The 15,113-nt window shown below is 38.5% G+C and overlaps 2 protein-coding genes across 3 annotated transcripts in view; one reads left to right on the top strand and one right to left on the bottom strand.

Moving 5' to 3' along the window:
• Positions 1–1,382, top strand: part of MTMR7 (myotubularin related protein 7) — a 112,005-nt gene extending 110,623 nt beyond the window's left edge. Inside the window, exon 14 of the mRNA XM_007961731.3 lies at positions 700–1,382. Within this exon, the coding sequence (XP_007959922.1) occupies positions 700–1,062 (363 nt within the window). The 3' untranslated portion in view covers positions 1,063–1,382. The remainder of the gene's footprint in view (positions 1–699) is intronic.
• A 1,459-nt stretch (positions 1,383–2,841) lies between these two features.
• VPS37A (VPS37A subunit of ESCRT-I) overlaps positions 2,842–15,113 on the bottom strand; it is a 52,969-nt gene continuing 40,697 nt past the window's right edge. The window contains exons 11-12 of one of the 2 annotated variants that reach the window (XM_007961732.3): positions 14,663–14,743; positions 2,842–5,769 (exon numbers count right to left, since the gene is read on the bottom strand). In XM_007961732.3, coding sequence (XP_007959923.2) covers positions 14,663–14,743 — 81 coding nt within the window. In that variant the 3' untranslated portion in view covers positions 2,842–5,769. Of the gene's footprint in view, positions 6,666–14,662; positions 14,744–15,113 lie in introns of both variants that reach the window. The other variant, XM_073017956.1, reaches the window with a different exon arrangement.

Here is a 15,113-nt window from a genome sequence, read left to right as displayed (position 1 = left end):
ATGAACTTTAAGAACATAGGCTAAGTGAAAGAAGCCAGATACAAAAAGCCACATACTGTATTATTCCATTCTCAATTTATATAAAACATCGAAACTAGGCAAATCCATAGAGATAGAATGTTGATTAGTAGTAGCCAGGGGCTGTGGGGAGATAGGAATGGGGAATGACTCTAGTGAGTATGGGGTTTTCTTCTGGCAGGGTAGGTGATGACAGTATTTTACAATTACTAGTGCTCGTTGCACAACCTTGTGAATATAAAAACCACTGAACTGTATACTTTGAAAGGGTGAGTTTCATGGTAAGTGAATTGTAAAAGTGTAAAAGTCAGATGATAAACACTTCATTCTTGATTTCTAAAAAATGTTTTTTGAGTTCATGGGATGAGAATCACCACGTGAAACCATGTAGGTATAGAAAGTAGGGAGACTAGGGCTCACTGGGTGCTTCAACTGTGCTATATCGTTTAAGATTATAGAAAACCTATGTCAAGGCAGGTATTATCCTTACATTAGAGATAAAGCAGGCCCCACAGGTTTTGTCCAAGTTTGTAAAGCCTAGGTTTGAACTCACATCTCTCTGAGTCCCATGTTCTTAACATTATACCCACTTGGGATGTAACAAATGCTAAAGGCATGCATATATAGAAAAAGATAAATTATTCATGATTTTTTCCCCTGAAATTGTTATTTCTTTCTTAGAGGCTGGAAAAAATTCAGAAGGTCCAGTTAAATTGCACTAAGGTGAAGAGTAAGCAAAGTGAGCCCAGCAAGCACTCAGGGTTTTCTACCTCAGACAACAGCATAGCCAACACTCCCCAGGATTACAGTGGGAATATGAAATCATTTCCATCCCGGAGCCCTTCACAAGGCGATGAAGATTCTGCTCTGATTCTAACCCAAGATAATTTGAAAAGTTCAGATCCAGATCTGTCAGCCAACAGTGACCAAGAGTCCGGGGTGGAGGACTTGAGCTGTCGGTCTCCAAGTGGTGGTGAGCATGCACCAAGTGAAGACAGTGGCAAGGACCGCGATTCTGATGAAGCCGTGTTTCTCACTGCCTGAAGTTTCCCTTTGGAGTCCCAAAGTAAAGGACACACAAGCAACACTTCCAAAAAGAAGGGAACAAGGTAGTTTATCATAAAAACAAGAAATGGTACATGTCATTGAGAACTATTTTAATGCAGCTATGAAAAGGGAAAAAAGTGCCCAGTTCTTGATTTCTTAGATACTGAAGAGGATGTAGTAATTTTATTTATCAAATATAAGGAAAATTATTCACCATTTTGAAGCTCATCCTAGCCTATGAAAATTTTATTCACTGCAGAGCAATTACTTCTCTCATTACCTGAAGTGATCAGTATATATCTTCCTTGTCATAGCATGCATCTCTCAAAAAGCCTCCACTCCTTTCCCTCACATCTGTGATCATCATCAATCTTATGATTCACTTCCAGATGCATATTTTGTGTTTTTTAAAGCATCTGACATTATCTTCCTTTCTGACCCTCTTACACATATTTCTAAAAACAGGCACATTGTTGAGATGGACCCTTTTTGGCTAATAGATATATTCCTAAGGAGCTTTTAATTGCTTATCTTTCAGGAATAATCATCACTTTAACTTTTCCTGAGATCATATATTTTGAATTGTTAGAATAATTGTGTTGCCTTTCTCTGAGATCTATAGTCTGTTTCTCCTCATAAAATGTTAAACCTTGTATCTCACTTTTTCTCTAACACTAATTTAATAGCTAACAAAGTAGAAGCAACATTCATTCTCTTGGTCTTGTATATGAATTTAAGTATTAGCTTTCTCATAATAACTTTTTATTACTATTGTAGAGACTACACTATCGACAGTGTGGGCCAGCCACCAGCCTGATCTCAAAGTATAACATTATAAAGTTAGTAGGGTAAAACATACGTGAGGGAAAATCCAGTTTCAAAGAACTAGAGCATTGGGTTGTCATGTCTGTTTAATGAAGGGAATAGGTTTTGTAATCTATTATTTTAGAAATTATGTAACTTGCTAACATGGTTTAATTAACATTAGTAACATCTCATGACCACTGACTGCTGAAAGTTCTGAAAATAATTTTTTTTTTTTGTAAAACTGCACATTTGAGGGAGAGTTCCTCCCCTGTCTTATGAGTAAAAAAAAAACTTCACTAGGCGACCTAAATGAAAGTTAGTGGAGAAAAGTGGCCATGTTTGGACAGAAATAAATGGTGTTCACACTGTATGGTTTTAATATATTAGTACATTCTAGAATGTAAAGGATTAATTTAAACTTTACATCAATATTTTGAATATGTGAATTTTTTTATGGGAGAATGTATTACATTTTGCTGAAATGACGACAAAGTAAAGAGGGCAAGAAAGCAACACTGCTAATCTCTCTAGTATGAAAGATTTGGAGGGAGTGCTGCAATATATATAAATGAAAAAATGTAATTGTTTTCATCATATTTAAAAATAGAATATATTAGAGAACTGTGATATAAAAGTACTGTTAATGTAAAAAATAAAGCAAGTGGAATTCTTTTAGAATATAAAATTTGGGCATTCTCTGCTGAGCAGTTCCCAAATTAAGTACAAGGAATGTTTATTCATTTTCTGCAGTATACTGTATGTAGTAGGGAATACCTTGCTAAAAGGAAACTTAGGATATAGGGGTAATGGCTTTCACATTTTTATAACATAACTCACTTCACAACCTTTTTGGAGCTGTCCACTCTTAGAAACTCTGTTGCCTAATATTGAGGATGCGGCTTTAATTTCTTCCATGTGGCTATGTATGTCTATAAAAACAATAAAAAATTTTTAAAAAATGACAGAGTATGCCAAACAGCACTATGCATTTATTTGAAAAGCAAATAGTATAAATATTTGATGTTTTAAAATGCAGTTTTTAATATGACATCTTCCACATCAGAGTCACAAACTTTTAGTCCCCTCAACTTTTTTACAAGACATTATAATTTATGTAACATGTTTGTCTACTTATTAGAAGTTAACCTAGCACTGAGATTTATATAGAATGTTGCATTTATTGCTTATTAAAACTTTACTTTCAGATGCTTCAAGGAGCATGGCTAACGCAACGAGACTAAAATATCTAATAATCAAACATTTATCAGGAAGTGTTTTATTGAGAGCAGTGGTTTAAAGCATAGGGAATAATCCAGTATAAAATTGATTTGAGGCATATTACCTTCCCAATTAGTAATATTTAGAACGCAAATATTTTTTAAATTTGATATTAAATGAGTAAGAATTTTGACCATAACCCAGCAAATCAGTAACTGAACTTTTTATAGAATGGAAGGTGACGATAGAGACAGAAACCGTAGAATAAATTATTATTCTTTAAGAGCACATTAGTTTACTTTCTTCTAAAAATGAATCTGAGCTGTCCTTCAATTTAAGCATATATATGTGTCATGCACCCTCTATTCCAATATCTCCATTTATGCCTAGAAATTTCTTTTCAACTTTGAAGTGGGTCTCTTTAGTTTATATCTCACTGATTTAGAATTTTCTTCTATTTTGAGATGTTAACCTTTAAATTTCCTCCTATGACAAATTCCTACACTGATTAGTAACTCCTGAGTAGAGTATTCCTCTCTAATTCTGATTTCCATCTCATTTTTCCCGTGGCACTGCTTCTCCAATGTGGCCAATTCATAAGAAAAAATATATAGCCATAAAATTAGAAAAAATGGTCACTTAATCTCTGTTGCAAAAACAGAACCCACATTCATACGGGCATATTCAAATGCAGATTCTTTTCATCCTGGGTGACATATATAACCTTTGTGTGAACTGATTTATCTATTTGTTAAATGCAGATAATTGTGATCTAACTCTTGTTTAATGACTGGGTTGTAACAAGGTTATCTAATGAATGAATTTTGAAGGAGCTGTATTAACTGGTATAGAATAAAACTGGCATAATAGTTCAACTTAAAAAAAAAGCACAGAGATGAACTACTCATGTGATTATGTAGAAGATATTTACTCTGTAAGAAAATGTTTTGGGTTTTTTTGTTTGTTTTTGGTGAAAAGGAAAGCAGATAAGCATCTAAGCAATATTTATCTTTGTATAGTATTTCCACAATGCCTTATTCTTAGTAGGTACTTAATCAAATAGATAGATCAAATGAATTAATCAAATGAAGGGCTGTGGTATGCTCCTCCCTTGTTATGCAATACACCTGATTTCTAGGAACCTGATTGTTGGCAAAAGATTGAGACTATTATATCTTCCATTGCTGTAATTGCTGGGAAAATTAAGCTCTGGTGGCCAGTGCAGTAAGGAAAGGTTTCTGAATATCCAAAAGACTATCATAAATTTGAAACACTCTTACCTCAGTTATCTATAAATCAGGAGTAATAATTATTCCTTCCTCATCTGGTCATTTGGAAGATTTAACAGCATGCTCTTAGCACAGTGCCAGGGAGACAAGGAGAGTTATTTTCTGTATCCAACATTATATCTTAATCCACGTGAATACTTGTCCTTCACAAACAGACTAAATATTAAGCATGTTTTAATTCCAACAAAATAATTTTGTTTTTCCTATAACTTTATTGCCAAAAACATGTACAGGAAGAACTGAAAAATATAAAAAAGAAAATCTATATTGTATGCTGGTGTTGGGAAGACAAATCATACTGGGATGACATTTAAGCGAAATTATGCATTAGTCTGTTGTGTACTTTAGATGGTACCTTACCAAGCCGGAGCTACACAGTTCATGGCATTTTCCTTTATGAGCTTTTAGGACTACTCAAGAAATATGTTAATTTTGTAACACGGTATAGAAGCAAATTGCTGAACATAGTACACAAGAACACTCAATTACATTCCTTAAAAATCAGGATTGCCTAAAAATTAAATTGTATTTATTACTATAGCTTTTCTCTTAGGAGAAGCTAACTCACAGTAAAGGTCAGAAAAGTTCATTGACTTTTTTGTGTACAGATTTACTGTTTATTAACATTAGGAATTTAGGAAACCTATCCAGCCACAAACCTACCAGATACTTATTTTTTTAAAAATTAGCATGAGAGTTTGTGTTGGACTGGTTTAAATGAAAGGCAACTTTTTTTTTCTATTAGATAAAATATTTACTTGTATTGCTTCTTAAATGCATCTTTAGTTTTAAAAATGAAACAATATATAAGAATAGCTGGTTTATTCTTTTGATTTATTGTAGGTATTAAAAGTTTCTTTTGTGAGATGGCACATAGGCAGGTTTGGTGTTTCCTAATACTATGAATATCTTAAATTGCTTTTGAAAGTTTTATCCAGAAAGAAAGAAAAATAAGGGTTTCCTCACAGTTGAAAATAGTTTTTCAAAAAAGGTTAAGAGGAAAAAAATCTAAATACCACTCTTGATAAAGAAATGGAGCTTCAAGTTAAAAATACAAATTTAAATGAAGTTTTATAAAATATTAAAAACTAGCTAAAATTACATGCATAGGCATTTAATCAAGGGAAGAGGAACAGCAGTGGAACTTAAATATGATAGGATTTATCAACAATAAATAAACATTTCAGTGCAAATAGTGCAGAAAAATTTCTCAAAGATCATAGCAATCATTCTAATCTGTACAAAATCAGTCTCAGTTCTGTATACAATCTATATAGGATATCTGTGAATTTAGCCACTGATGAAATGCCAGTTTGCAAACCATAAATATAAAATGGTGTTTAGTTTTGTGTCCCATTCCTCTCTTGGCAGTTCATGTTTCCAGGAAAATCTAGAAATAAAACAATTAAAAAAAGCCTTAAGATTTAAGAAGATAAATATAAATCTCTTTACAAGAAGATAAATATAAATCTCTTTACATTATCTTCCAATTAAGATTTGCCCATAGTGGCTCCCAGGCAAGATGGCCGAATAGGAACAGCTCCAGTCTGCAGCTCCCAGGGAGACCAACACAGAAGGCAGGTGTTTCTGCATTTCCAACTAAGGTACCTGGTTCATCTCATTGGGACTGGTTAGACAGCGGGTGTAGCCCACAGAGGGTGAGCAGAAGCAGGGTGGGGCGTTGCCTCACCTGGTAAGCGCATGGGGTTAGGGAACTCCCTCCTCTAGCCAAGGGAAGCCTTGAGGGACCATGCAGTGAGGGATTGTGCTATCCAGCCCAGATACTACGCTTTTCCCATGGTCTTCGCAACCCACAGACCAGGAGATTCCCTCAGGTGCCTACACCACCAGGGCCCTAGGTTTCAACCACAAAACTAGGTGGCCGTTTGGCCAGACACTGAGCTAGCTGCAGGAATTTTTTTTCATACCCCAGTGGTGCCTGGAACGCCAGCCAAAGAGAACCTCTCACTCCCCTGGAAAGGGGGCTGACGCCAGGGAGCCAAATGGTCTTGCTCAGCGGATCCCACCCCCATGGAGTCTAGCAAGCTAAGATCCACTGGCTTGAAATTTTCACTGCCAGCATAGCAGTCTGAAGTTGACCTAGAACATTTGAGCTTGGTGGGGGAAGGGGCATCTGCCATTACTGAGGTTTGAGTAGTCCGTTTTCCCCTCACAGTGTAAACAAAGCCTCCAGGAAGTTCGGACTGGGTAGAGCCCACCTCAGCTCCACAAAGTCACTGTAGCCAGACTGCCTCTCTAGATTCCTCCTCTCTGGACAGGGCATTTCTGAAAGAAAGGCAGAAGCCCCAGTCAGGGGCTTATAGATAAAACTCCCATCTCCCTGCAACAGAGCACCTGGGGGAAGGGGCTGCTGTGGGCACAGCTTCTGCACACTCAAACATTCCTGCCTGCTGGCTCTGAAGAGAGCAGCGGATCACCCAGCACCGAGTTCTAGCTCTGCTAAGGGACAGACTGCCTCCTCAAGTGGGTCCCTGTCCACCGTGCCTCCTGATAGGGAGACACCTCCCAGCAGGGGTCGACAGACACCTCATACAGAAGAGCTCTGGCTGGCACTTTGCAGGTGCCCCTCTGGGACAAAGCTTCCAGAGGAAGGAGCAGGCAGCAATCTTTGCTGTTCTGCAGCCTCCACTGGTGATACCCAGGCAAACAGGATCTGGAGTAGACCCCCAGCAAACTCCAGCAGACCTGCAGAAGAGGGGCCTGTTAGAAAACTAACAAAAAGAAAGCAATAGCATCAACATCAACAAAAAGGATGACCATGCAAAAATTCCATCTGAAGGTCACCAACAGCAAAGACCAAAGGTAGATAAATCCATGAAGATGAGGAAAAACCAGTGCAAAAAGGCTGAAAATTCAAAAAACCAGAATGCCTCTTCTTCTCCAAAGGATCACAACTCCTCGCCAGCAAGGGAACAAAACTGGACTGAGAATGAGTTTGATGCACTGACAGAAGCAGGCTTCAGAAGGTGGGTAATAACAAACTCCTCAGAGCTCAAGGAGCATGTTCTAACCCAATGCAAGGAAGCTAAGAACCTATAAAAGGTTAGAGGAGCTGCTAACTGGAATAACCAGTTTAGAGAAGGACATAAACGACCTACCTGATGAAGCTGAAAAACACAGCACAAGAACTTCATGAAGCATACACAGTATCAACAGCCAAATCGATCAAGTGGAAGAAAGGATATCAGAGACTGAAGATCAACTTTATGAAAAAAAGCGTGAAGACAAGATTAGAGAAAAAAGAATGAAAAGGAATAAACAAAGCCTCCAAGAAACATGGGACTATGTGAAAAGACAAAACCTATGTTTGATTGGTGTACCTGAAAGTGACAGAGAGACTGGAACCAAGTTGGAAAACACACTTCAGGACATCCAGGAGAACTTCCTCAACCTAGCAAGACGGCCTAATATTCAAATTCAGGAAACATAGATAACAGCACAAAGATACTCCTTGAGAAGAGAAAACCCAAGACACATAATTGTCAGATTCACCTAGGCTGAAACGAAGGAAAACGTGTTAAGGGCAGCCAAGAGAGAACGGTTGGGTTACCCACAAAGGGAAGCCCATCAGACTAACAGCAGATCTCTCTGTAGAAACCCTACAAGCCAGAAAAGAGTGGGGGCCAGTATTCAACATTCTTAAAGAAAAGAATTTTCAACCCAGAATTTCATATCCAACCAAACTAAGCTTAATAAGTGAAGGAGAAATAAAATCCTTCACAGACAAGCAAATGCCAAGGGATTTTGTCACCACCAGGCCTGCCTTACAAGAACTCCTGAAGAAAGCATTAACTATGGAAAAGAACAACCGGGACTAGCCACTGCAAAAACAAACCAAAATGTAAAGACCATCAACACTATGAAGAAACTGTGTAAACTAATGGGCAGAATAACCAGCTAGCATCATAATGACAGGATCAAATTCACACGTAACAATATTAACCTGAAATGGGCTAAATGCCCCAAGTAAAAGGCACAGACTGGCAAATTGGATACAGAGTCAAGACCCATCAGTATGCTGTATTCAGGAGACCCATTTCATGTGCAAAGACACACATAGGCTCAAAGTAAAGGGATGGAGGAAGATTCACCAAGCAAATGGAAAGTGAAAAAAAGCAGGGTTGCAATCCTAGTCTCTGATAAAACAGATGTTAAACCAAGAAAAATCAAAAAAGACAAAGAAGGGCATTACATAATGGAAAAGGGATCAATGCAACAAGAAGAGCTAACTATCCTTATATGTACCCAATACAGGAGCACCCAGATTCATAAAGCAAGTTCTTAAAGACCTCAAAGAGACTTAGACTCCACAATAGTGGTAGACTTTAACACCCCACTGTCAATATTAGATCAATGAGACAGAAAATTAACAAGGATATTCAGGACTTGAACTCAGCTTCAGCTCTGGACCAAACGGACCTAATAGACATCTACAGAACTATCCACCCAAAATCAACAGAATATACATTCTTCTCAGCATGACATAGCACTTATTCTAAAATTGACCACATAATTGGAAGTAAAACACCCCTCAGCAAATGCAAAAGAATGGAAATCGGAATAGTCTCCCAGACCACAGTGCAATCAAATTACAATTCAGGATTAAGAAACTCACTCAAAACCACTCAACTACATGGAAACTGAATAACCTGCTCCTCAACGACTACTTGGTAAATAACGAAATTAGGACAGAAATAAGTAAGTTCTTTAAAACCAACAAGAACAAAGACACATTGTACCAGAATCTCTGGAACAGAGCTAAAGCTGTGTTTAGAGGTAAATTTATAGCACTAAATGCCCTTAGGAGAAGCAGGAAAGATCTAAAATCAACACTCTAACATCACAATTAAAAGAACTAGAGAAGCAGGAGCAAACAAATTCAAAAGCTAGCAGAAGACAAGAAATAACCAAGATCAGAGCAGAACTTAAGGAGATAGAGACATGAAAAACCCTTCAAAAAAATCAATGAATCCAGAAGCTGTTTTGAAAAGATTAGCGGCCGGGCGCGGTGGCTCAAGCCTGTAATCCCAGCACTTTGGGAGGCCGAGACGGGTGGATCACGAGGTCAGGAGATCGAGACCATCCTGGCTAACCCGGTGAAACCCCGTCTCTACTAAAAAATACAAAAAACTAGCCGGGCGAGGTGGCGGGCGCCTGTAGTCCCAGTTACTCGGGAGGCTGAGGCAGGAGAATGACGTAAACCCGGGAGGCGGAGCTTGCAGTGAGCTGAGATCCGGCCACTGCACTCCAGCCTGGGCGACAGAGCGAGACTCCGTCTCAAAAAAAAAAAAAAAAAAAAAAAGAAAAGATTAGCAAAATAGATAAGACTGCTAGCCAGACTAATAAAGAAGAAAAGAGGGAAGAATCAAATAGACACAAAAAATGATAAAGGGGAGACTGTACAGGCGTGGTGGGTCACACCTGTAATCCCAGTACTTTGGGAGGCCGAGGTGGGTAAATTACCTGAGGTCGGGAGTTCAAGACTAGCCTGGCCAACATGGTGAAACCCCATCTCTACGAAAAATACAAAAATTAGCTGGGTGCGGTGGCGCATGCCTGTAATCCCAGCAACTTGGGAGGCTGAGGCAGAGAACTGCTTAAAACCGGGAGGCAGAGGCTACAGTGAGCCAAGATCATGCCACTGAAGTCCAGCTTGGGCAACAGAGAGTCCATTACAAAAAAAAAAAAAAAAAAAAATCACCACTGATCCCACAGAAATACAAACTACCATCAGAGAATACTATAAACACCTCTACGCAAATAAACTAGAAAATCTAGAAGACATGGATAAATTCTTGGACACATACATCCTCCCAACCAGGAAGAAGTCAAATCCCTGAATAGACCAGTAATAAGTTCTGAAATTGAGGCAGTAATAGCCAACCAACAAAAAAAAAAAGCCCAGTACTAGACCGATTCATAGCCACATTCTACCAGAGATACAAAGAGGAGCTGGTACCATTACTTCTGAAACTATTCCAAACAACAGAAAAAGAGGGACTCCTCCCTAACTCATTTTATAAGGCCGGCATCATCCTGATACCAAAACCTGGCAGAGACACAACAAAAAATGAAAATTTCAGGCCAATATCCCTAATGAACACCAATGCAAAAATCCTCATTAACATACTGGCAAACCAAATCCAGCAGCACATTAAAAAGCTTACCCATGACAATCAAGTTGGCTTCATTCCTGGGATGCAAGGCTGGTTCAACATATGCAAATCAATACATGTAATCATCACATAAACAGAACCAGTTCTATGACAAAAACCACGATTATCTCAATAGATGCAGAAAAGGCCTTTGATAAAACTCAACACCCCTTCATGCTAAAAACACTGAATAAACTAGGTACTGATGGAAGGTATCTCAAAATAATAAGAGCTATTTATGACAAACCCACAGCCAGTATCATACTGAATGGGCAAAAAGCTGGAAGCATTCCCTTTGAAAACTGGCACAGGACAACTCCTATTCAACGTAGTATTGGAAGTTCTGGCCAGTGCAATCAGGCAAGAAAAATAATAAAAGTATTCAAATAGGAAGAGAGGAAGTCAAATTTTCTCTGTTTGGAGATGACCTGATTGTATATTTAGGAAACCCCACTGACTCAGCCCCGAATCTCCTTAAGCTGATAAGCAACTTTAGCAGTCTCAGGATACAAAATCAATGTGCAAAAATCACAAGCATTCCTATACACCAATAACAGACAAACAGAGAACCAAATCATGAGTCAACTCCCATTCATAATTGCTGCAAAGAGAATAAAATACCTAGGAATCCAACTTACAAGGGATGTGAAGGACCTCTTCAAGGAGAACTACAAACCAACTGCTCAAGGAAATGAGAGGACACAAACGAATGGAAAAACATTCCATGCTCATGGATAGGAAAAAACAATATTGTGATAACGGCCATACTGACCAAAGTAATTTATAGATTCTACGCTGTTCCCATCCAGCTACCATTGACTTTCTTCACAGAATTAGAAAAAATACTTTAAATTTCATATGGAACCAAAAAACAGCCCATATAGCCAAGACAATCCTAAGCAAAAAGAACAAAGCTGGTGGCAGGCATCACACTACCTGACTTCAAACTATACTACAAGGCTACAGTAACTAAAACAGTATGGTACTGGTACCAAAACAGACATACAGACCAATGGAACAGAACAGAGGTCTCAGAAATAACACCACACATCTACAACCATCTGATCTTTGACAAATCTGACAAAAGCAATGGGGAAATGATTCCCTATTTAATAAATGGTGTTGGGAAAACTGTCTAGCCATATGCAGAAAACTAAAAATGGACCCCTACCTAACCTTATACAAAAATTAACTCAAGATGGATTAAAGATTTAAACGTTAAGACCTAAAACCTTAAAAACCCTAGAAAAAAACCTAGGCAACACCATTCAGGACATAGGCATGGGCAAAGACTTCATGTCTAAAACACCAAAAGCAATGGCAACAAAAGCCAAAATGGACAAATGGGATCTAATTAAACTAGACATTCTGCACAGCAAATAAACTATCATCAGAGTGAACAGGCCACCTACAGAATGGGAAAATTTTTGGAATCTATCCGTCTGACAAAGGGCTAATATCCAGAATCTACATGGAACTTAAATTTACAAGAAAAACACAACCCCATCAAAAAGTGGGCAAAGGATATGAACACTTTCAAAAGAAGACATTTATGCGGCCAACCAACATGAAAAAAAGCTCATCATCACTGGTCACTAGAGACATGCAATCAAAACCACAATGAGATACCATCTCACGCCACTTAGAATGGCAATTATTAAAGTCAGGAAACAACAGATGCTAGAGAGGATGTGGAGAAATAGGAACACCTTTACACTGTTGGTGGGAGTGTAAATTAGTTCAACCATTGTGGAAGACAGTGTGGCGATTCCTTAAGAATCTAGAACTAGAAATGCCATTTGACCCAGATTCCATTACTGGGTATATACTCAAAGTATTATAAATCATTCTATTATAAAGGCACATGCACAAGTATCTTTATTGCAGCACTATTCACAATAGCAAAGACTTGGAACCAACCCACATGCCTGTCAATGATAGACTGGATAAAGAAAATGTGGCACATATACACCATGGAATACTATGCAGCCATAAAAAAGAATGAGTTCATGTTCTTTGCAGGGACACAGATGAGGCTGGAAACCACAATTCTCGGGAAACACAGTAACAGAAAACCAAATAACGCATGTTCTCACTCATAAGTGGGAGCTGAACAATGAGAACATATGGGCACAGGGAGGGGAACATCACATACTGGGGCCTGTTGGGGAGTCGGGGACAAGGAGAGGAATAGCATTAGAAGAAATACCTAATGTAGATGACAGGCTGATGGGTGCAGCAAATCACCATGGCTATGTAACAAACCTGTACGTTCTGCACAAGTATCCCAGAACTTAAAGCATAATAATAATAAAAAAGATTTGCCTATAAAATAACTTGACTATGAGGGAATAGAGGTAAGGAATGGATTCTAGTATGTTCATATAAATGAGCAACTACTCTGTGTCTACTTCTTCCTAAGCCGGCAGATACGCAAAGTTGGTATCAAAAATCAGCCCCTACCCTTAAGGAATTTATACTATGATTTGGAAAGTAACATATAAAACAATTCATTGTGAGCACTAATGTTACAAGGAGCAGAAGTAGTTTAACTGGACATAAGAAATACCTGTCATTTCTTTTCCTATACCCCAGTCCTTGTTTTAGGGAACCTCTCATGCCCCCTTCTCATAATCCACTCCCTCAGCCCAGTCGACTGGGCAGAGGGCCATAGGATACCAGTTGCCAGGCCAAATTGACTACACTAGGATGGATAGCTTGCCCATACTGGTTCAGTTACTTTCCCAGAGAATGTTCTGGAACTCCAGGGACTCTTGTTTATCTCCATTTGCTGCTTGAACTGTCAGATGATATAATTAGGAATGGGTGAAGGACAAGTAAGAAAAAAAATCTTTTTTTTGAGACGGAGTCTCGCTCTCTCGCCCAGGCTGGAGTGCAGTGGTGCAATCTCGGCTCACTGCAAGCTCTGGCTCCCGGGTTTATGCCATTCTCTTGCCTCAGCCTCCCAAGTAGCTGGGATGACAGGTACCCGCCACCATGCCTGGCTAATTTTTTTTGTATTTTTAGTAGAGACGGGGTTTCACCGTGTTAGCCAGGATGGTGTCGATCCCCTGACCTTGTGATCCGCCCACCTTGGCCTCCCAAAGTGCTGGGATTACAGGCATGAGCCACCGCGCCCAGCCAGAAAAAATTTTAAAAAAGAACAGAGATGCAGAAATAAGAAATAAGCCAACAAGCAGTCTCAAAAAAGGTGTGAGAAGAGCTGTTTTGGTCACTGAGTGGCTGTTTTCACTCTCAGGTGACTGTACTTTCCTTCATTTTGACCCTATAATAAATCCCTGTCCTATCCAATAACATAAGCTTTTACTTAAGTTTGTTGGGGTGGGAACTATTCTTGCAAACAAATGATTCCTAAAACAAAACAGATACAGAGGAAAAGGAAAGGCATCTTGACATCAGGTAAGAGCACAACCAAAGATACTGCGGTAGAAGAAGAATGTGCCCTGTAAGACAATGCAATGTAAGGGGAAAATGCAGAGTTAAAATGGATGATCTGAAATATATGCAAGATTATGGAAATCTTAAAACCAGAGGAATTTGCCATGGATACTGTCATTACTAGGGATTCATTATAGGTTCTGCAGTAGAGCCAATTTTATCATAAAAGTGGTATTTTAGGAAGATCATTCTGTCAGTGCTGCATAGGAAGAGAACCCTCAAGTCATGGGGACGGGCAAATTATTAGAGTAATCGTGGTGTGGGATGGAAACAGAGACTGGCTGGAAGTTCACTTTAGAGGAAGAAATGACAAAGGAGCCTTCTGAGAAATGTTAGCCACGTGATAAGGTATACTCTACATACCAGGTGAGAGAAAGGAACTGACTATAACTTACAATTCTATATTAGGAGGTAATGTTAAAAAAATTTCATTCATGCCAAGATCATAGAAAATATCCAAAAGATTTCTACTAGTTGTATGTTTATATTATGCTTATTACATAATACAAAGCATTCTATGTTACATAGCACAATAGCTATAACGAGGGAATTATGCTTAAGACTGATGAACAGGCACCATTAACAACATGTCTATTTAAAGAATACTGATGCAATACCCTTGAAACTCAAACCTGAAATACAATTTACCTATAGTGGAGCATGAAATTGGCTGTGCATTGCTATTGCCTGCTGAAGTTTCTCTTCCTTGGCTCTTCTACAGTGGCAAATCTAGAAAATAAATTTTTAAAAATACCAGTCACTTTTACAAAGATATGCCTATTACTTTACTTCCTACAGTATGACAGGAACCTTTTAACTTGTTGGCACTATTTTATGTTTTGAATGTTGAAGATAGCTAATAATCCAATAGCTAAAATTATTAGATTATGAGCAAATTCATTTCATTAGCACTAATGTTACAAGGCGCAGATAATAGTTTGAATGGGACAGGAGAAGTGCCTGTCATTTTGTTTCCTGCACGCCAGTCTCTGTTTTAGGGAACCTCTCATGCTCCCTTCTCATAATCCACTCCCTCAGCCCAGTCGACTGAGCAGAGGACCACATGACACCAATTCATTCTGAATTAGCTAGTAATCTA

This window comes from Chlorocebus sabaeus, chromosome 8 (assembly GCF_047675955.1).
Source record: "Chlorocebus sabaeus isolate Y175 chromosome 8, mChlSab1.0.hap1, whole genome shotgun sequence".
In the NCBI taxonomy this organism is placed as follows: Eukaryota; Metazoa; Chordata; class Mammalia; order Primates; family Cercopithecidae; genus Chlorocebus; species Chlorocebus sabaeus.
The sequence above is the reverse complement of the archived record's forward strand: the minus strand, read 5'-3'. Positions and strand labels throughout refer to the sequence as shown.